At 44.8% G+C, this 21,825-nt stretch overlaps 1 protein-coding gene across 1 annotated transcript in view; it reads right to left on the reverse strand.

Annotated features, from left to right (window-relative positions):
* Window positions 1–2,061: 2,061 nt before the first annotated feature.
* Window positions 2,062–21,825, reverse strand: part of SNX4 (sorting nexin 4) — a 60,987-nt gene continuing 41,223 nt past the window's right edge. Inside the window, exons 10-14 of the mRNA XM_053247361.1 lie at window positions 14,674–14,763; window positions 11,245–11,344; window positions 5,926–6,071; window positions 4,543–4,657; window positions 2,062–3,897 (exon numbers count right to left, since the gene is read on the reverse strand). Coding sequence (XP_053103336.1) covers window positions 3,850–3,897; window positions 4,543–4,657; window positions 5,926–6,071; window positions 11,245–11,344; window positions 14,674–14,763 — 499 coding nt within the window. The 3' untranslated portion in view covers window positions 2,062–3,849. The remainder of the gene's footprint in view (window positions 3,898–4,542; window positions 4,658–5,925; window positions 6,072–11,244; window positions 11,345–14,673; window positions 14,764–21,825) is intronic.

The raw sequence follows: 21,825 nt of genomic DNA on the forward strand, positions 1-21,825 counted from the left end.
TGGACCCTCAAGATGCATCTGTTTTATCAGGCTTTTAACTTAAATTAATTTTAAACGATTTAGTTTTTCTCTTGTGAGATTATTCTTATTTGTCTTTTAACTGTTTTTATTCTGTTTCTACATTGTTGTGTTAACTCTATATACCACCTAGAGATGCACATATCAGACAGTATAAAAATATGATAAAGTAAATAAATAGTATGCCTCCAAATCAGAACTGGAAGTCAAATTCACACCATGGTCTTCAGTTTTGGTTTGAAAATGAATTATGATTTGTGATGATAATCATTTGCACAATTGGGCTGCAACAACAGACTATGCTTATCAGAAACCAGGATACAAGACAGCAAAATGAAAAGTGTATATAGGCTTTAGCTATGCTACCATAATAGCTTTAGCATATATCATGTATGATATAGCATATCACTTTAGCTATGGTATCATCAACAGGTGCAGATAACTTCCTTATTTAAAAAAACTGGATGAAGTTACAAAGAGAACTGTATGAGGAGTGGAATCTGGTGCATCGCTAGCCTGATGCCAGGATACCAGGAGGTATCACACCAATCCACCACAAGTTTTTGCGTTTCTATCAACCAGCCACTTAAAATCTCAAGTAGTAGCTATAATTGCAAGTAATATATCTGATGTTTTGCTAAAGAACGTTGAAAGTTTATTCTTGGGAACTTGAACAGGCTATGTTTCCACAGTTGGTCCAACTCAATATTTTTTTAATTTTTAACAAAGAACTCAAACTTTCTCAGTAGCACGTGTAGGGCTTATTTGCTTATGGGTTTGATGTTCTATACCCTCTTCTCAACCTTTTAAATAGCAAGTACCACCCAACTTATGAAAAATGCAGCAAGTACCTCAATTTTGCAATGGATGTTTATTTTTAGAGTAATGTGTGCTACATGTTGGAAGAAGACCTGTGACTATAGGGCCATATGACATGACAGATGTCCCATCTAGTATGAGTAGGTTTGCCACTTTTTACACCACAGGTATAAAACTCCAAGTATATACCTGGGCTTGAGGCAATGTTGGCCAAATATAGGAGGGCTGAACCCAGTGACAATTTATTGTTGAGAAATATAAATTGCAGCATTGCACAGTATGCCATGTTTTGGGCTACTGTTTTGAGAAGAGCAAAAAGCAAGATGAGAAAAAAGGACAAGAGAGAGCAGGTGAGTGCTGACTATCAAAATAAAGAAGAGCAGCATTCCACCTCTAAAAAGATTTCCACAAGGTAGCAATGACTCACAGTTGTTACAGAATCACTCCATGTGTGTGTTCCGTTTATAGCAGCAAAATAACTTATTCCAGCACATGGCACAAGTGCAGGTTTCAGCTTTGTCCCATTGACTATGCCCAATCCCAGCAGCCAGCTTCAGATAGTCAAGGCCAGCATTCTCCTCCGAAACAAGCTTTCTCTTTTCCTACCTCTCCACCTATTGGCCAATATTCCTCTGGTAGCAAGCTTCCTCCCTCCCTCCCAAGTTATTGGCCAATATTCCTGAGGAAAGCTTCCTCATTTCTGTCTAGGCAGTAACCAGTAGCAAAGACCAAGCAGCAGAGGCAAGAAGGCACTCTTTCTCCCCTCTCCCCTTGGTCTCATACCCCCTGCCTGTGTCTTGCATATATAACACACAGCGAGAAACTATGTTCAACACAAGGACTTCTGTATGGCACTTGGTGGCTCCCATTTCCTTTCCACTGCATGTTTCACACTGTAAGTGGATAGACAAATTTAGTTAATGATCCAGCCACCACAAATAAGCTTTGGGCTCATATGATTTCTCCTGATACATTCAATTTTGCTTGATCACAAATGGGCTTCATTTCCATTAGTCAGCATTATCGTCCAATTCAATAAGAAAATTAGCTTTCTTTTTAAAGACAGGGAAAGATGCATATCTGCAAATGCAACCATAGTTTGAGTTCCAAATCATTTGCAAGCATACCTCTCAAGAAAACTGAGCAATTGCTAACAGTGAAGCTCTAGACAAGATAACAATTTTAACAGAAAAATTCAAAATAAATGTTTTGAAAAAACAAAAAAATAATCAAGTGTAGTTTTATTTAGCATATTTGGCACAAAGCATACAAGAACCTTTTGATCCCTTCTCAAATTTAATACATTTAGCAAGAAAAAGGCATACTAATACATTTAAGTTATAAAGCATATGAAATAAGGGGTAAGGGGAAGGCACCAGGAAGATCAAGTGCATGGAAAATATTGACTTCAAGTGCCTAGTGGTATTAAATTAAGGCACGGCTACTTTAGGAAGTTTACTAGAAAAATCTAAGTTTGTAGCTGCTTATTGTTTTTGGAATGTACAAGTTTTTATTATATTGTTTAGGACCCATATTCTACAGTTCTTTGAAATGGAATGCTCTGGCATAGACACATCTCTTAAGCAGACTAAATTATCTATTTTTAACAAAAGAGATGGAGTGATTATTAAATTAGTCATTAACCTTTTAAAAAAGTTGCATCAATTTAGCTGCAAATGTTTCCTTCAACAAACCTGGTTCTATAATTGCAGCAGCAAAGATTATCTTATTTTGGGAAACAAACTCATTAAGAATCTCTTAATCTGTGTATGTAACTAATAAGCTGTTGTCTGGAATAATTAAATGTGCACCTGACAAATGAGTATATTAATCTCAAAGCAGCTTTGCTGCCATTAGGTCTGGTTTGATTCCACATTAACTCAAGTGACATTTTAAATAGCACTACACAGAAGAGGCCAATGTGCGCTGAGAATTAGTGTCTTGAATTTTAAGATTTAGCAGAGCCAACAAGAGAGACCTTGCTCTTGAATAAACGGTAACAGAGGATACCAAATGGCTCATTCTAGTCATTTCCCTTTCAAGTAATATAGACAAGAGCAGTAAACAAACTTAATTCAAAGACATGTAAATGCCATTCACATTGATGTTGCTACAAGTGCAAAGCAAAACCAATTCAAATTAATAGAATTTTTCTGGAAGCCACCACTTTTAGTATTCTAAAGGAGAGCCATTGTATATTGAACATAATCACCTTACAAAAGAAGTTAACACAGAACCAAATTCTTTCAACTTAATGGATGCTGCTGAGTAAATTTAAAGCTGGTGTTAAGCATTTTTTTCTGAGGTCAGGTTCAGTAACTGTACTATCTACTTACAAATGGTGTAGTTTTGTGTGCTGGCAAGTAAAAATATTCTATAGTGGATTCCTATCGTTTTTAAAGTTCTAGCACAGAAACATCACATTGAAAGTACTGTACAGAACACCCCTATTGTAGTGGGTATAAAAAGCATTCAAAAATTTGATACAAAGATTAAATTAACCTTTGGAAAAACAACATTTCTTCAGAAATATACAACACATGTGATGTGTTATGGATATGGGTTGAAACTGAAAAACAAAATTCTGTGCCATTAAGCTTTGGGTAAAAAAAATACAAGAAAAAAAACACCATGTTAGTATGTATTCTAACATTACAAATGTGAAACAGCAAAGTGTTAAGAAGGGGCGTCCAAAAAAGATTTACATAGTGCAAAGATTGGTGGTTCAGAATGCCTAGTACGGTGAACAGTTTAGTTGTGTGTAATCTGTTGTAGTCAATTTGGATCCTCCCTATAGCCTTACCTCAAGAGAGCTCTGCAATGTTCAGATTGCTACTGCATGCAAAACAAGCCACAATGTGGCCATCAAGGAACAGAGACCAATGCTTTGTGCCCTACTTACACAACTACACTGATTCCGCAATTTAATAACGATAGCAATTTAGTCTCCAAGTCCATGCACTTGTGCTTCTTTTTTCTGGCACGTTGCCAAGACGGACCAAGATCCATACATCACATCTTGCTGAAACTTTCTTTTGCATTTGTCCAAACTTGGATTCCCTTAATTAACAAAAGGAACAGAAAAAGAGAGAGAAGATTGCTGTATTTGATATAAATCTTCATGTTTTGGATAAAATTAGCTGATGACATCCATGCATTAATTATTTTTTTAAATCACTGGTCATGTCACACACATCATCTTCTTGATATATATTTCTCTAAGGCATACCCGCCGCTACTCCCTTGTATGGCAGCTCTCGCGAGAGTTCACGAGCAGCTGACAGGATAGCAATGGGGCATGGGAGAAAACAGTGATGGCGGGCAGTAGTGGGCCAGAGGAGGCTGCTAGCCAATGGGAGGAAGTGGTGGGCTGGCTGGTGGGCAAGAGGAGGCGGCTGGTGGGCAGGAGGTGGTGGTGGGCCGGCAGGTGGCCGGCTGGCTTGGAAAATAAGCACTGGTGGGGGGCAGGGGAGAGAAAATGGCTGCGGCAAACTACAGATGCTCTGCGCCTGGCCCAGCTAGTATAATGTATTCTGTAAGCTTAAAAATGAATAGAATGGTCGCCATCTTCAGTGCATAACAGTCGCAGTAGACTTTGAAGGAATGCAGGGAGGAGTATCTTGATCACCTCCTTCCTGGAGATTGGTCACTACCACCCTGATGGTATGCACTGAGGATGGGCATACTCCCATGATCTTCCCTTACCTTTTTGCACATACTGATTTGCATCACAGCGTAGCTTATCAGAGCCTCTTTCAAGTCGTGGTTCTTTTGCTCTTTGAAGCGTTCAATATCAGTCCAGGCACTTTTCACAAAGTCTCTGGAATTAATTGAAAACAAATCAGTTGCAATAGTCATCGTGCAAACCTAAGCCATCTGTCCTGAAATGTATTAGTTACGTATAAATGCGTGGAAAAAAACCACAGCACTTCATGAAAAGGGGCCACATACAAGCAAGAAGATAATTTCTGCTGTTTTTAGGAATCTCTATTATCCTCTTTGCTCTCCAACTGAAATTCTGTGTATTTATCAGTTTAATGCAGAGAAATCTCAATTTTTACATTCTTCAAACATAAACTGAACTCTTTTTTAAAAATTCAGTCTGCTCTCTCTACATTATCGGAAATATCTCACAACCCCAGGACTTGAAAAAGCAGAGTTATGGACAATAATAAAAATGAGAGAATTTTAGTAAGGAATTGCTATTTATGCAAACATAGTTTAAAAGCTGTATACAAGTTGCAGAGAATTCCACTTTTCTTGGTACAGAACCCAGTTTCCCTGGCTGCAGAGTTTATTTTTTAAGCACAATATACATATAGTTCTGAACTTACTGATCTTCTTAGCTGCAGTCCTTACACAGAGAGTAATAAATGCTATTCTACTTTGATACAAATATACTGATTTTGGAGGTGTTGGTATACGATTATTTATATAATGCTTTTCAACAGAAGTTTCCAAAGCATTTTACATAGATCTAAATTAATACAATAGCTACCTGTCCCCAGAGGGCTCACAATCTATAAAAGAAACATGATAGACACCAGCAACAGCCACTGGAGGGATGCTGTGCTGGGGATGGATAGGGTAGTTGCTCTCCCCCTGCTAAATAAACAGAATCACCACTTTTAAAAGGTGCCTCTTTGCTTAGTTAGGAGGGGATTTAATTTTCCTAACATTTTTGTTCCCGAGAAAAAAATCAGAAGTAGCTGATTCATTCAAGTTCATTCAGAAGTAGCTTGCCAAGAAATCTAACCATATCAAAATTCAGAAATTTTAGTTAACTGAATTTTCTCAATATGAAGCAGTATGTGTTGGTATTCAACTCTGCTGAAGAAAAATCACCTACAGCCAATCTGCTCAACGTATTACTACCTGAACATAATACACCATTAAATGTACATTTCTAATTGTGAAAGTAATGTGTTTTTACTCTCTTGAACAACAGCTAAGAATATGCTGTTCATAAAAGCAATAGGAAGACTTTGTAGACAGTCATAAACACCAGAAACATATAAGGAGTGCTTAAAATATACAAAAAACATTTTTATGACTTTAATAGCCCACATTTTCTTTAAACATAGTTACCGGCTCTCTACGTTCTTTGCTTTGAGCTGTTCTTCTCCTTCATGTATTTGTTCTTCTAACACCTTGATCTTTGCTTCTCTTTGTTCAGGAGTTTCCTGACCAAATAGCTTGCTGGTCATTCCCTTCAAGGAGAATGTTCTCACAGTCTGGAAAAATGAATAAATAAATAAATATATGAAATGTGTATTCTAGAATATTGTCTTACAGAATGTTCAAAACATAGATGGGGCTTCAAAACATTTACAGGTGGCCCTCGTTATCTGTGGTCCCGACACCCACGGTTTTGCATATCTGCAGACAGGTCTTAGGAACTCAGTTCTAAAATTTGCCTATTTGTGATTGCTGAGTGACTAGAAATGACCCGGAAATGATTTCTGGTGTCACTCCCAGCCACTACTTTACAGCATGGAGCCATTTTGAGGCATTCTTTTAAAAAACATTTTTTTAAAAATGAATATTCGCCAAAAATTTGGACAATTTGAGGGTTTTCAGGGGCATTTCTGGGAGCTATGGAGAACAAGGTACCGTGAATTTCTACTCTTATTTCTCCCTCCATTCCCACTTTTTTGGCATTTTTTTCTTTTGTTAGAAACCTAACCCCTAGATTCCCATGGGGTGAGGCTCCTCCATATGGGAGGAGAGCCGGTCTTGTGGTAGCAAGCATGAATTTTCCCCTTTGCTAAAGCAGCGTCTAACCCTGGTTTACATTTGAATGGGAGACATGTAAGAGTACTGCAAGATATTCCCCTCAGGGGATGGAGCCGCTCTGGGAAGAGCAGAAGGTTCCAATTCCCTCCCTGGCATCATCTCCAAGATAGGGCTGAGAGAGATTCCTGCCTGTAACCTTGGAGAAGCTGCCGCCAGTCTGTGCAGACAATACTGAGCTAGATAGACCAATAGTCTGACTCAGTATATGGCAGCTTCCTATGTTCCAATATTTCTTTATTTGTATTTCCATACTTGTGGTTAGAGGTGAGAACGGAAACCCTGTGAATAAAGAGGGCCACCTGTACTTATACAAGACTTTGTTGTTGAAATGAAAACCTAAGGCAAAATGAAGTTTCTATTTTTACTTATTTCTACATGACACAGTTCAGATGATCTTCTAAAAGCATGTCTTACTAGCTTAACCCGCACAGAGAATCTGCGCGCTAGTACTTGATTGCTCCCATCACCCCCTGCCACAGCCCCCTCACCAGAGTTCTCTCCACCCTCACCTGAGCTGCGCTTCTGCTTCTCCTCCATCATCCCATTGCTTCCATCCTCTTACCCCTCTTGGTTGCGGCTGCAGCATTGCCAGCACCGATTGGCCAAGCCACAGCCCCCTAACCCCAGAGACCTCTCCACCCTCACATGAGCCCCTCAAAAGTAGCAGCAGCAGTTGACCGGGTCCTTCCTCACTGCCGCTGTCATGACTGCTCGTTCCCCTAAGGATGCTGACAGGCTCGGGCCTGTCCCTCGCCTGCATGCCTGGCTCCCTCTGCTAATGGCCTCTGTAGCTCTGAGCAGTGGCAATGGTTGACCAGGCCCTTCTTCGTCGCTGCCACCGCCATGAACACTCATTCTCTTCAGGCCCATCCTTCCTTCCCCTCCTCTCTATCTCGCTCCCTCCCTTCTTGTTAATCTTGTTTTCTCATCTAATTCACACAATGGCAGCCTCCTTCTCCTGAAGGGGATCTTTCCTCCCTCATAAACCCTCTCTTCACAGACCCCTGCCCACTATCTTTTTATTTTTATATTATCTATATCTCCTTCCTTCTCTCCTCTACAGTCTTTCAATCAGTAACAGCTGCATTCCAACTGACCTTAACCATCACAGGCTCCTCTTCCCTATCTGTATATGGAATTCCCACTGCCCAGTCACCACAATGCTCCTGCTCCATGACCTCCAATTGGTAAAACACTGTGTGAGCGGGGCTTGCCATGCACCATTTGCCACAGACCACCTAAGCCCCCCGCGCACACACACACACACGGAACATAGGTACATAGGAAACTGCCATATACTGTCAGACCATTGGTCTATCTAGCTCAGTATTGTCTTCACAGACTGGCAGCAGCTTCTCCAAGGTTGCAGGCAGGAATCTCTCTCAGCCCTATCTTGGAGAAACCAGGGAGGGAACTTGAAACCTTCTGCTCTTCCCAGAGCGGCTTCATCCCCTGAGGGGAATATCTTGCAGTGCTCACACATCAAGTCTCCCATTCATATGCAACCAGGGCAGACCCTGCTTAGCTATGGGGACAAGTCATGCTTGCTACCACAAGACCAGCTCTCCTCTCCTAACTTAACCCACGCAGATCATCTGTGTGCTAGTACTTGATTGCTCCCTTCACCCTCTGCCACAGCCCCCTCACCTCAGAGCTCTTTCCACCCTCACCTGAGCTGCACTCCTGCTTCTCCCTCTCCATCCCATTGCTTCCATTCCCCTCACTCCTCTTGGTCGCTCCTCCATCTCCCTCACCCCTCTTGGTCGTGGCTGCAGCATTGTTGGAGCCAACTGGCTAAGCTGCAGCCCCCTAACCCCAGCAGCCCCCTAACCCCAGAGACTTCCCCAACCTCATCTGAGCCCTGCTCCTCCCTGCAAGAGCAGCAGCAGTTGACTGGGCCTTTCCTTGCTACTGTCATGGCTGCTCGTTACCCTCAGGCCGCTGACAGGCCCAGGTCCACCCTTAACCATCACAAGTTCCTCCTCCCTATCTGCATATGGAATCCCCACTGCCCAATCACCATGGTGCCACAGGCTCCTCCTCCCTATCTGCATATGAAATCCCCACTGTTCAATCACCATGATGCTTCTGCACTCACAGGCTTCTCCTCCCTATCTGCATAAGCAATCCCCACTGTACAATCACCAAGATGATTCTGCTTTGTTTCCTCCAACTGATAAAGCACTGTGTGGGTGGAGCTTGCCACATACATCCTTAGCATATTATAGAGAGAGAAATACAGATGTTGAAGATTAGGTTGTGGGTCACACATGCTCCCACTTCCATCTCTTGTTACTATTCCCTTCTCCTTTTCTTGCCTATATGGATCCTATTTATTTAAAATATTTATACCCCACCCTTCAGTACACTACTGTTTGGGGGTCGGGGAGGGGTAACCATGTTAATAAAATAGATACAACTTAGAATAATAAACAATTAATAAAATTTAAAAAGTTGAGACCAGGCTAAAACCACATTTAAGAGTTACAAGTTTTAAAGTTTCAAATTAAAAGTCATAAATAAAAAGCTAAAAACTAAAAAAGTCCTACCAGATATAAGCAGCAGATAAAATATGAAAAAACCTTTCTAAAAAGATGCCAAGGGAGGGAGCTCTCCCGGGAAGGTATTCCAAAGTCAAGGGGCCACAACTGAAAAGGCCCTCTCTCTAGTCCCTTGCCAGCCAGATCTCCGTTAGTGCCGAGGCCATACACAGTCCCAAGCCATGTAGGTACCTGCTCCTAGCTTTCCCGAGCTAGGCTGTCATAGAAAATTAGAGGAAGTCATAAATTGATGAAAGCGGAGAGTGCATAAGCCCACAAAGTTATATACCGGCTCCTTCACACCATGGCTTCTCCATGACTCCAACTCTAGGAAGTGTCCTAACAGACCTTTGAAACTTTTATAAGCCTTATACTTATATTTGCTCCAAGTGTAGAAAAACCATTATCAAGCTGGTTGGTCGTCCCCCCTGCCGCCCCGATCTATACCTGTTCTGGTGAAAAGGTACACCCAGAGTTCCTTCCATATGGGCGGGGGGGGGGGCACACACCAACACAAAGAGACTGGAATCGGGGACAGCCAGTACAATCTTCCTCCCGTTCTTTGAATGCATGGAGCCATCACAAGTATAGGAATAAGTTAATTTGATGAAATGCAGGCCTCTTTTCAAAGGCCTGGTAACAGCTTAAAATCTGAGTTGTGCCCTGGAAGCTGCATTTAAACACCAAAGCAATTACCTCAGATATCATTAGCACTACCATCATTTCTTTCAGTGAGATATAAACATACTGCCTGTCATTCACACAATCAAAAACTGTGTTCTACCTGGGTTTGGGAGCTGTGTGTGAGCCCAGTTTTCAGTTGTGTGGAAGCAAGGTAACAGGAAAACCTGGGTAGCTTTTCCTCCTACTTTGCTTCCACACAATCACTTCTACAGGCTGCCCTGTGCCGTAGAGTCAAGAAATTTTTCCCTCCTTGGCTTAGGACATCTCTTTGGATTATCTATATATTTATTTCTCCTAGGCGTATCTGTCACTAATCCCATGTGTGGCAGCTCTCGTGAGAGTTTGCGAGCAACTGCCGGACTAGTAACGGGTACGGAGAGAGAAAATGATAGCCACCACTGGGCCGGCAGGAGGGAAAGCACCCACCACCAGGCTGGCCAGGAAGGAGGGCACCTGCCGCTGGGCTGGTGGGCAGGGATGGAGCACACCCGCTGCTGGGTGGGGAGGGAAAGGGGTGGGTGGGGAAGGAGAGTGCCTGCCGCCAGGCCAGCTGGCGGAGAAAGAGGCTGAGAGGAGGAGGTCAGAGGTGGCCGCGGGCTGGCCTGGCCCTGTCGCCCAAGGAGGTGAAGGGCCGACCTGGCCCGGCTGCCTGCCCACCGGGAGGAGGGGGTGGGAGGAGGTGGCAGGCCAGCTTTGGGGCCGGCCCACAAGCCATAAAGTGTGTGTGATGGGGGGAGAGGTAGTGGGCCAGCCAGCTGGCTTGTCGGAAAGCATGGGGAGGGGGGCAAGAAGCGAGTGGTGGCGGGGGGAGCAGCTGGCCAGAAAGCTGGGCTTGCCGGCATGTGGGGGGAGGTGCGGAAACAGTGGTAGTGGTTGGGCCGGCCACAGGCTCAGATGGTCTGTGCCGGCCCAGCTAGTTCCCATTAATTCCTGCGCACACGCGCGCGCACACACACACACACACACGCGCACACACACACACCACTTTAATATATTTCAAACCAAATAACTTCCTTCCCTTTTGCTTTACTCCAATGAGCACCTCTACTCCATAGATACCATCACCTATCACACCCCTACCCCGGTTTGCTAGGCATAATAAGATGGTTGTGTGCAGTATGCTATTACACAGTTAATTGTAGAGTTGTCAAATTTACTTCATATCTCCATGTCATTGCCACCTGAGGTAGTATAGCAGCACTCCTGTTTATCCAAGTTTACTGGGTGTCTCCCAAGCCACTGAACAAGTGAGGCGGTATTATAATTTTAATTTTCTAAAAAGGTTTCCTGTCAGAAGCTATACATGTCATTTAGACTTAAGAACCTGTCTCTCTTTAACTCTAGGTCTTAGAGAAGAAAATGAAGAATTAAAAAATCCCAGTCTTACTCCTGTTGCCAGTTCCTCACACTGCTGCTTCTTCGATGTTAGATCCTGAACAGCCATTTCTAATTCATACTGCAGAAGTTCATGTTTCTTGCAAACTGTCCTAAAAACAACAAAAGTTTTCATGTGAAACTCTACTGTCAATACATTTTTAAGGCCAGATTTTTGCAAACCATCCTGTGAAACTGATCTAGCCTGAAATTTTCATCATCATTGTCATTGTCATCATCATATTGCCAATTCTACTCTTCAGACACACATAAGTGAGTTCAGAGTCTTATATCGGTCATATTGCTTATGTCTGAAGTCAAAGAATATTTGAGTGGCAGCTCTTAAAGTTTTGCTAATCAGCAAACATATTCATAAGGTCACGTAAACACTGAATGCCCTTTCAGCCAGTTTTTCCATAAACGAGACTTGTCAGTAACTTTCAAGTCAGGATTATACCAAACTGTTTGGTAGGCTCTAAAGAATCAAGAGATAAGACATCACACAACACCATTCCATGTATGCTGCAACTAATAAGGGTGCAGTTCAGTCTGGCTTATTTCAGTATTTAGAGGCAAGGAAGTGCCATTAATTATCTTGTGACCAGAGCTACTAAGACATTTAAATGTTTTGTAACTATCAGTTTAATAATTAATTTTTGGTTATATGTATGTTTCCCTATTCCAACTTTTTAATCTGAAGAGGCAGTGAATTCTTCAATTAAGCTAAACACTGGATGAATTATATAGATTACAGATAGTGAACAATACATCAAAACTGAAGTACATAATATTATTTCAGGTTCAGTATCCCCAGTCTTAATAATCCAATTGTTAGACTAAACCCTAACGCCTTAGGTGATTTACCGTAGGTTTATAATGCCCCTGCGAACTGGGCAAAGAGACCCCTTTTAAAATGATGGCACTCTCATATCTTGTAAGGGGCCACAACTGGCCCTATTCATTCCAGCCCAGCATCCGTCCCAGCCTCTAGCAGAGTGTCCAGGGCAAGGCTACTGAACTGCAGCCCTTCAGATGTTTTTGGATTACAACTCCCAGCATCCCCAGGAACAGTGGGGCTCGAAATGGCTGTTTAGAGTTTGAAACAGAACCCCCTTAAAATAAAGGGCCGGTTTCGAGCAGGAGTGGGCTGCACGCTGCTTTCCTGCCCCTCACGGTGCACTGGTGGGGGCTGGAGAGGGAGGGAGCATCTGATACTGGTGGCGTGGCCAGCCCCTCCCATGCAGCAAAGCACAGGTGGTCTCTGCTGCATGTGGAGGTGCTGGACACTAACCAACGGCAGATGAGCCATAGACCGCCAGGTGGAGGGATGTCTGTCTGGGCAGCCAAACCTTCAGCAAGGGTTCGTGGTGACCGACAATGCTTGAAACATAGTGAAGGCAGCCGAGCAGCTTCCGCCTGTGTCCATCAGTTGTGTGGCGCACACTCTGAACCTGGTCTTGTGGGATGCGCTTGGCCTTTCTGGGGCTGGGGCCAGGCCAGGCATTCCCGCTGAAGGCACTGAGCGCCAGCTACTCTTGAGAAGAGGTGCCACAGGATAGCAGCTTCCTTCCACCAGAGCAAAAAGGGCAGGCGGATGCTCAAGGAGAGGTTGCTTGAGCTGGGGCTGCCTGCACACCTGACCCCTCTGGATGGTCTAACCTGGTGGAACTCCACCTCTCTCTTGCTCCAGCACCGACAGGAGCAAGAGCCAGCCACTCATGCCCTGGCAAGGAGGTGTGGCTTAGAAGTGTGCAACCTACCCACCCAGGACTGAAGGCTCATTTCTGAAGTTGGCACTTGAGCTGTTCTTTGTGGCCATGAATGGCTTGTGTGCCCAGACAGCAATGCTGAGCCTGGCTTTGCCCGTCATTCTTCGAGAAGATGATGGGTGAGCTCCAGTCCATGTCGACCACTAGAGGAAGCAATTGCCTTGGCAGGTCGGCTTAGAACTGGCGTGGTGGATTGGCTCAGACACCCTTGGGTGCATTGGCAGTGCATGTTTTGTCATGCCTATGTGACCCAACGATGAAGGGCAGAGCTGGCACCCCTGATCAGCTGCCCAGGTAGAGGGACCTCCTGGTTGCAGAGGTTATGTGAGGAGAGGAGGCTAGGGTGCAACCAGGAAGTGGGTGCTTAAGTGCCTACTGCTAGTGCACAGTCCATCCCTGGCAGCAGCATCACCACTGCTTCCTGGTCCAGCATCATGGAGTTCATGGCAGGGCCAAGGGAGCTGGTAGTTCCACCTCAGTGTTCCACCCAGTGATTCACAGAGGGCTTCCTTGGCACCTTGCCAGGGATATGAGATGAACCCATAAAGCCTTGCAGCCGTGTTGAGTAGTGTGTTCTGTAGTACCTGCAGGAGCTGGTGGCAGGTCAGGAGAGGGAGCCGATCCAGTTTGGGGCAATGCATCGCCAAGTCTGGCCAGACTCGATGGTGGTTGCCAGACGGTTCCTCTCATGCCCGCTGAGTAGGGTCCAGAGCGAGGGGGTATTCTCCATGGCCGGGGGCATGGTGTCACCTCATCGCTCATGCTTGGAGGCTGGCTTGGTGGAGCAGCTGGTCTTCCTGAAGGCCAGCCTCTCCCTGCTGAGCTATCCAGAGCTGACCAGCGAGGGTGAGCCACCCCCACCCACTGCAACACCCCTGGCAGCCTGCTCCACTTGGACCAACCCCCAAACCAGATGTGTCACAGTCTGGCCGTTAGTGCTGCTGACACAAGCAGACATGAATGCACACCACCATTTTTGGACTGTGTTTGCAATGTGTGTCGGGAGGAACAGATTCCCTTTTACTGTATGCTTCTGATCTGCAGTGTTTTTTCAAGGCAGGGTTGCTAATGTGTGCATTCTGCTTGTTCTGGCCATAGGGAAGAATGAGGAAACATGAAACATCCCATTGTTCTCCATGGATAGCTCCTAGGGACATGAAAGTGGGTTGTGTGGTAGGGCATGATAGGTGCTACCTACCCCATAGGATCCAATTGTGGGGGGGGGGGGTGTTAGGGAAATGTTAAACATTTCTTTAAAATTGCCTGCTTGCCCATTACTTTTGTGGAGTGGGTGGTAGGTAACACCCATCATGCCATACCACACAATCCACTTTGGTGTCCCTAGGAGTTACCCATGGGGAACAATGGGGTGTTTAGAGTTTCTCCATTGTTCCCTATGTCCAAAACACTTGAAATGTTTCGTTGAAACAGCCAGTTCAACCACTGTTTTGATGAAACATTAACCATTTTGCGTTTTGTTTCAAGCTAGAAAGTTGTAGATCCATTGTGTTTTGAGCTTGAAACAAAATGCAAAATCCATTTCATGCATATCCCTACTCACTTGTACATTGCAAAAGTAAATGGTCATTGTGATGCAAACTGTTTACAAGTGAGCTCTTTTAGCACTTTCAACAAAATCAGAATGATCACAGAATACATGGTAATGTGCTTACCGAAGAGCTTCTGCATAGAAAAGATATTCTTTCAGTTGATCTGCATAATGTTCTTCTTCTTCCAATATGTCATCAATAGAAGCTGCATACCTAGCAAAAACAAGACATGAGATAAAAACCAGGCCCATAAAACTTGATCAATTGTAAGACCATCATGTCAGAGCAAAACAGTAAATTTTCTTTAAACCTATAAGTGGGGATGGGGGGAGTTGGAAAGAGATTTCTACCCCTGTATAAATGTTTTCAGACTTGCAAGTCATTGCTACAATAGAATAATAAACCTTATATTAATAAAAAAACAAATATTTCAGTTGCTTGCCTACTTATCAAGTAATAGTATACGAACAAACTTAAGAAATGTTGTAGTATGGTTAGAAGAGGATGACATCTTGCCACTAGATATGGCTTCCCAGCTGCTCTCCAGGGTGCAAAATGTTAAGATATTAAGATGTTAAGGTTTTCAAAATGTTTGCAGAATGTTGAGAATACAGTTGGTTTTCAAGCTCAGAGAAAAAGACAGGGGCTTATCTGTTTCCCTGCCTACTGGGAGGACAATTCTGTGTTTGAAAAGAGCAAGGTGGTGGTGGGGTTAAACAGACCACAAGTCTCCACCAGCCATCTTTGATGGCTGCTTCTCATTTTGAAAATACACCATATTCACCACAAGCTCTGCTGCAAAGTGCAAGATCCCATCCTGCAACAAAGATCCTATTCCAGTTATGGATGAAGGGGCTGACCTGGTGTGTATCACAGAGACTTGACTGAGAGAGGCCAGTGGCCCAGTCTGGTCCCAGCTTCTCCCTCCAGTGTACTCTGTTGAGGAGCAGGTAAGTGGACATGGATGGGGAGGTGGAGTCGCTGTTGTCTATAAGAACATCTCCCTTACCAGGATTCCCTGTCAGACCACACTGAATATGTGTACTTAAGTTTGGGGACCAGAGATAGACTAGGACTTTTGTTGGTGTACCAATTACCCCACTACCCAACAGAGTTCCTAAAGGAGCTGACGGACTTGGTCTCGGGGTTGGCGTTGGAGTCTCCAAAGTTTATGGTGGTGGGGAACTTCAATGTTCACTTCCAGAACAGTTTGTTTGGGGTAGCTCAGGAGTTCATAGCAGCCATGACAACTATGGACCTATCCCAAGCAGTCTTGAAACTGATAAATGTTGCTGGTCACACATTTGATCTGGTCTTTTACTCAAGGTGGTGTTCCATGGGTGGGGACTCCTGCGATTTCCCACTGTCATGGATGGACCACCATCTGTATGGCCTGTCCTTTTGGATCCTTATAGGATCTAAAAGGATTCCAAGAAGACTTGTAAGGATTTAGTGTTGACTCTGCCAGTGACTCTGTTGATGTCCTGGTGGAGAACTGGAGCAGCAAACTCACCAGGTAGTAGACATGATTGCTCCTAAGCATGCTCTCTGACCCACTTCAAAACTGGCCCCTTGGTATACAGAAGAACTATGGAAGCTGAAGAAGCAATTTAGATGACTGGGGCGCAAGTGGAGAAAAGACTTGAATCCAATATATTACAACACAGAGCACATTTGAAGACATATGCTCAAGCAATCTGTGAAGCAAAGAAGTGATTCTTATTTGCCTGTATTGCATCTGCAAGCTCATGTCCAGCAGTGTCATTTAAGATTGTGAGGGAGCTAGTACTGGAAATGCCCCTCCTCCCTTGAATCAGAATTTGGAAGCATCAATTACCTATTGACATTTTTAATGAGGTCTTTGGAGATCAAATCTCTCGTATTTGGGCTGACTTAGACCCCACAATTATTGCAGGGTCTAAAACAGAGGTGTCCAGCAACTCTTCTTATGTGGTTAGGCTGGATCAGTTTCAGTTTGTGACTCCTGATGATGTGGATAAGCTGTTTGGAACAGTGAGGTCTACCACCTGTCCTCTTGACCAACATGGCTTATATTATCTGGCAGAGGGGTTATGTAGAAGACCTGGTATATATTATAAATGCTTATCTGGAGAGCAGGATTCCTTCCTGACTTAAGAAGCCAATATAGTCCTGTCTCCAACCTTCCATGGCCGGCCAAGGTAAGAACAGAAGAACAGCTCTGCTGGATCCAGCCCAAGGCCCATCTAATCCAGCATCCTGTTTCACGCAGTGGCCCACCAGATGCTGCTGGGAAGCCCACAGGCAGGAGCTGAGGGCATGCCCTCTCTCCTGATTTTCAAGATAACTAAAAGGGTGGTGGGCTTTCAGCTCCAAACAGTCTTGGAAAGAAACTGATTATCTAGACCCATTTCATACTGGTTTGGGGGCAGGCTATGGGGTAGAGACTGCCTTGGTCGGCCTGATGGATGATCTACCAATGGGGAATTGTTGGTCCTTTTGGATCTCTTGCCAGTTTTCAATATTATTGGCCATAGTATCCTTCCGGGCTGTCTGAGAGGGTTGGGAGTAGGAGGCACTACTTTAGAGAGGTTCAGCTCCTACCTCTCAGGAAGATTCCAGATGGTCTCTCTCTCTCTCTCTGTCTCTGTCTCTGTCTCTCTCTCTCTCTCTCTCTCTCTCTCTCTCTCTCTCTCACACACACACACACACACACACACACACACACACACACACACACACACGGCTCCATACTATCTCCAATGCTTTTAACATGCTTTTTAAACCCTAACCACTAGGAAAAACCAATAAGAGATTTGGTGCAGGGTATTATCAGTATGCTGATGACACCCAAATCTATTTCTCCATGTCAACATCACCAGAAGAAGGCATAACCTCCCTAAATGCCTGCCTGGAGGCAGTGATCGCTGGATGACGGAAAAACTAAAACTAAATAAGACAGAAGTACTTATTGTATGGGGTTGGACTGCGGGACAAATTTTTGATTTGCCTTTTCTGGATGGGGTCACACTTCCCCAGAAGGAGCAGGTACGCAGTCTGGGAGTGCTGCTGGATCCAGACCTCTCCCTGGTTTCTCAGGTTGAGGTGGTGGCCAGAGGTGCTTTCTATCAGCTCCAGCTGATATGCCAGCTGCATCCATTTATTGAAATAAATGACCTCAGAATAGTAGTCCATATGCTGGTAATTTCCAGACTTAGATTACTGTAATGTGTTCTATGTGGGGCCACCTTTGTATGCACTCCGGAACTGTAGTTGGTACAGAATGTGGCAGCCAGAATGACTCTCCGGGTCATCTCGGAGAGACCATAGGGCCCCTAGGCAGACCTCAGAGTGAGAGACTGGGTGCCTGCCTGTTTGCTTCTCATGCTGCCCGCCTGTTTGTTATCTGCCCCCCAGGACTGGCTGTTGTGCTGAGATGAGGCCTTGCAGGATTGGGGCCCGGGCAGGAGGGTGACTTGGCAGTTTCCTAGATTCCATCTGCCTAGAGCTGCCTGCTCAGGGCTATATAGTGGCAGCGGGGTCGCCACCAAAGGGGTGACACCAAAGCGGGTTGCCCCTTTGGGGGAGCCACTTTGGAAGACAGCGAGGGTCAGGGACAGGTTTCCTGGTTCAAGTACCCACATGTGTGTGTGGGGGGGGGATTCAATAGTTTGGCTTCTGTTTGTAGTTGAGAACTGGGTGAGATTCTTTTTATAATGTGTCTGGGTTCGGCTGGAGATGGGGAAACAGGGGCCGTATCCACTGATAATGGGGCGGCAATTCCAGTGGTGGTGGGGAACAGAAGAAGTAATGTTGGCAGGTCAGTGGGCCGTTACAGGGGAAGGGGGATCAGAAATCTAATAGCTGTTCCCCTTCTGGCTGCCCTGTCAGCTCTTTGACCTTAGGGAGCAGTGCCATCCACCCTCAGAACCTCACCTTGATCTTCTGTAATGCAAGGTCGGTCCAGAACAAATCAGAAACCATCCATAATTTGATTCTGAAGATGCCAACCTGGTATGTATTACAGAGACCTGACTGGGGGAGGCTGGGGGCCCATGGTGGTCCTAGCTTCTTCCTCCAGGGTACTCTGTTGAGGAGCGGGTGAGGGACCATGGGTGGGGAGGTGCAGTGACTGTGGTCTATAAGAATAACTTTTCCTTTACCAGGATCCCTGTTCGAGTGTCAGACCATATCAAATGTGTGTACTTAAGTCTGGGGACCAGGGATAGACTGGGACTTCTGTTGGTGTACTGATCGCCCCACTGCTCAACAGAGTCCCTAACTGAGCTGATGGACTTGGTCTCGGACTTGGTGTTGGAGTCCCTCAGGCTTATGGTGGTGGGGGACGTCAATGTTCACTTTGGGACCAATTTGTCCAGGGCAGCTCAGGAGTTCATAGCGGCCATGACAACTATGGGCCAATCTCAAGTGGTCTTGGGGCCGACGCACATTGCTGGTCACACGCTTGATTTAGTCTTTCACTCTGATCAGGGTGGTGTTCCATGGGTGGGGAATTCTGTGATTTCCCCACTGTCATGGACAGGCCACCATCTGGTTAAGATTGGACTCACAATCACTTCCCACCTTCACAGGGGCGAGGGACCCATTAGGATGGTCCACCCGAGAAGGTTATTGGATCCAACAGGATTTCAAGAAGCCTTGGAGGGATTCAGTGTCGGCTCTGCTGGTGATCCTGTTGATGCCCTGGTGGAGAATTGGAACAGCAAACTCGCCGGGTCAGTAGACATGATTGCTCCTAAGCTTCCTCTCCAACCCGCTTCAAAACTGGCCCCTTGGTATAGGGAAGAACTATGGGGGATGAAGCGGCGAGGTAGACAACTGGAATGCAAGTGGAGAAAGACTTGGCTTGAATCCAACAGATTGCAACATAGAGCTCATTTGAAGACCTATGCTCAGGCAATACATTCAGCAAAGAAGCGATTCTTTTCTGCCCATATTGCATCTGCAAGTTCACATCCAGCGGAGTTGTTCAGGGTTGTGACAGGGCTAATATGTGCCCCTCCTCCCTTGAATCAGAATCTGGAACCATCGATTACCCGCTGTGCTGTGTTTAACGAATTCTTTGTGGGAAAAATCTCTCTTATTTGGGCCGACTTAGACTCCATCTCCACAATTACTTCAGTGTCTGATGTGGAGGTGTCCTGCAACTTCTCTTGTGTGATAAGGATGGATCAGTTCCAGTTTGTGACTCCTGAGGATGTGGACAAGCTGACTGAAATGGTGCAGCCTACCACATGTTCTCTTGACCCTTGCCTGACATGGCTTAAATGATTTGGCAGCGGGGAGGGGGTGTTGTACAAGGCCTGGTAGAAATTATAAATGCATCTCTGAGGGAAGGTAGGATGCCTCCTTGTCTTAAGGAGGCAATTATTGGACCGCTTCTGAAGAAGCCTACCTTGGATCCCTCAGAGTTGAGCAATTATAGTCCTGTCTCCAACCTTCCGTGGCTGGGCAAGGTAATTAAGAGGGTGGTGGCTTCCCAGCTCCGGACAGTCTTGGAGGAAACTGATTATCTTGACCCATTTCAAACTGGCTTTCGGGCTGGCAATGGGGTGAAGACTGCCTTGGTCGGCCTGATGGATGATCTCCTATTGGAAATGGACGGAAGAAATGTGATTCTGTTGGTCCTTTTGGACCTCTCAGAGGCTTTCAATACTATCGATCATAGTACCCTTCTGGAGCGTCTGAGAGGGTTGGGAGGCACTGCTTTCCAGTGGTTCCTCTCCTACCTCTCAGGCAGGTTCCAGATGGTATCCTTTGGAGACTGCTGATCTTCAAAATCTGAACTTTTGTATGGTGTCCCTCAGGGCTCATATTGTCTCTGATGTTGTTTAACATCTACATGAAACCACTAGGAGAGATAATCAGGAGATCTGGTACAGGGTGCTATCAGTATGCTGATGATACCCAAATCTATTTCTCGAGTTCAGCATCATCAGGAGAGGGCATAACCTCCATAAATGCCTGCCTGGAGTCAGTGATGGGCTGGATGAGGGATAACAAACTGAATCCAGATAAGATAGAGGTATACTCATTGTGTGGGGTTGGAACTCGAGAGACGATCTTGATCTGCCTGTTCTGGATGGGGTCACACTTCCCCAGAATGAACAGGTATGCATTCTAGGGGTGCTTCTGGATCCAAGCCTCTCTCTGGTTTCCCAGGTTGAGGCAGTGGCCAGAAGTGCCTTCTATCAGGTTCGGCTGATACGCCAGCTGCGTCCATTTCTTGAGATGAACAACCTCAAAACATCTTCTGGTACATCTTCTGGTAACCTCCAGACTAGATTACTGCAATGCGCTCTATGTGAGGCTGCCCTTGTATGTAGTCAGGAAACTACATTTGGTCCAGAATGCAGCAGCCAGGTTGGTCTCTGGGTCATCTCAGAGAGATCATATAACTCCTGTATTGAAGGAGCTACACTGGCTGCCCATATGTTTCCGGGCAAAATACAAGGTGTTGGTTATAACCTATAAAGCCCTAAACAGCTTGGGCCCTGGGTATTTAAGAGAACGTCTTCTTTGTCATGAACCCCACTGCCCACTGAGATAATCTGGAGAGGTCCGTCTGTATTTGCTACCGGCTCGTCTGGTGGCCACTCAGGGACGGGCATTCTCCGCTGCTGCCCCAAGGCTTTGGAATGCACTCTCTAGTAAAATAAAGAGCCTCCCCATCTCTGAAAGTTTTTTAAAAGTCTTTAAAGATGCATCTGTTCACCCAGGTGTTTAATTAATATTGTTCTGATGGTTTTAATGCTGTTTTAAAATATTGTTTAAACATTTTTAAATTGTTGTAATGCTTAAAACTTTTTGGTTTTGTTTTAACTAATGTTTTACTTTCTGTTTTTATTTTGTTGTAAACCACTCAGAGGTAAGTTTTGGGCGGTATAAAAATATGTTAGTTAGTTAGTTAGATAAATAAATAAAACTCCTACACTGGCTACCAATAAGCTTTGGGGCAAAAGACAAGGTACTGGTTATAACCTATAAAGACCTAAACAGCTAAGGGTTATTTAGCCCCATGCCACTGGCTTGAAAGAACAGAGGATACATGGGCCAGAGAATGAAAACATATACTGGATAGTATATATACCGTGTCTAAGAGTCTATTCACACACACAACTTACATGAAATGAGGATAAATTAAACATATAATTATGAAACACACAAATTACTAAAGAAATTGTCTGTGTTCTAGACCCCAAAAAAGTGTGGCTGAAGGTCAATTATGTCCATCGTCCTTATACATGTAGACATATAGTCCTTCCAGATCTTTTC

This window comes from Hemicordylus capensis, chromosome 1 (assembly GCF_027244095.1).
Source record: "Hemicordylus capensis ecotype Gifberg chromosome 1, rHemCap1.1.pri, whole genome shotgun sequence".
Lineage (NCBI taxonomy): Eukaryota > Metazoa > Chordata > Lepidosauria > Squamata > Cordylidae > Hemicordylus > Hemicordylus capensis.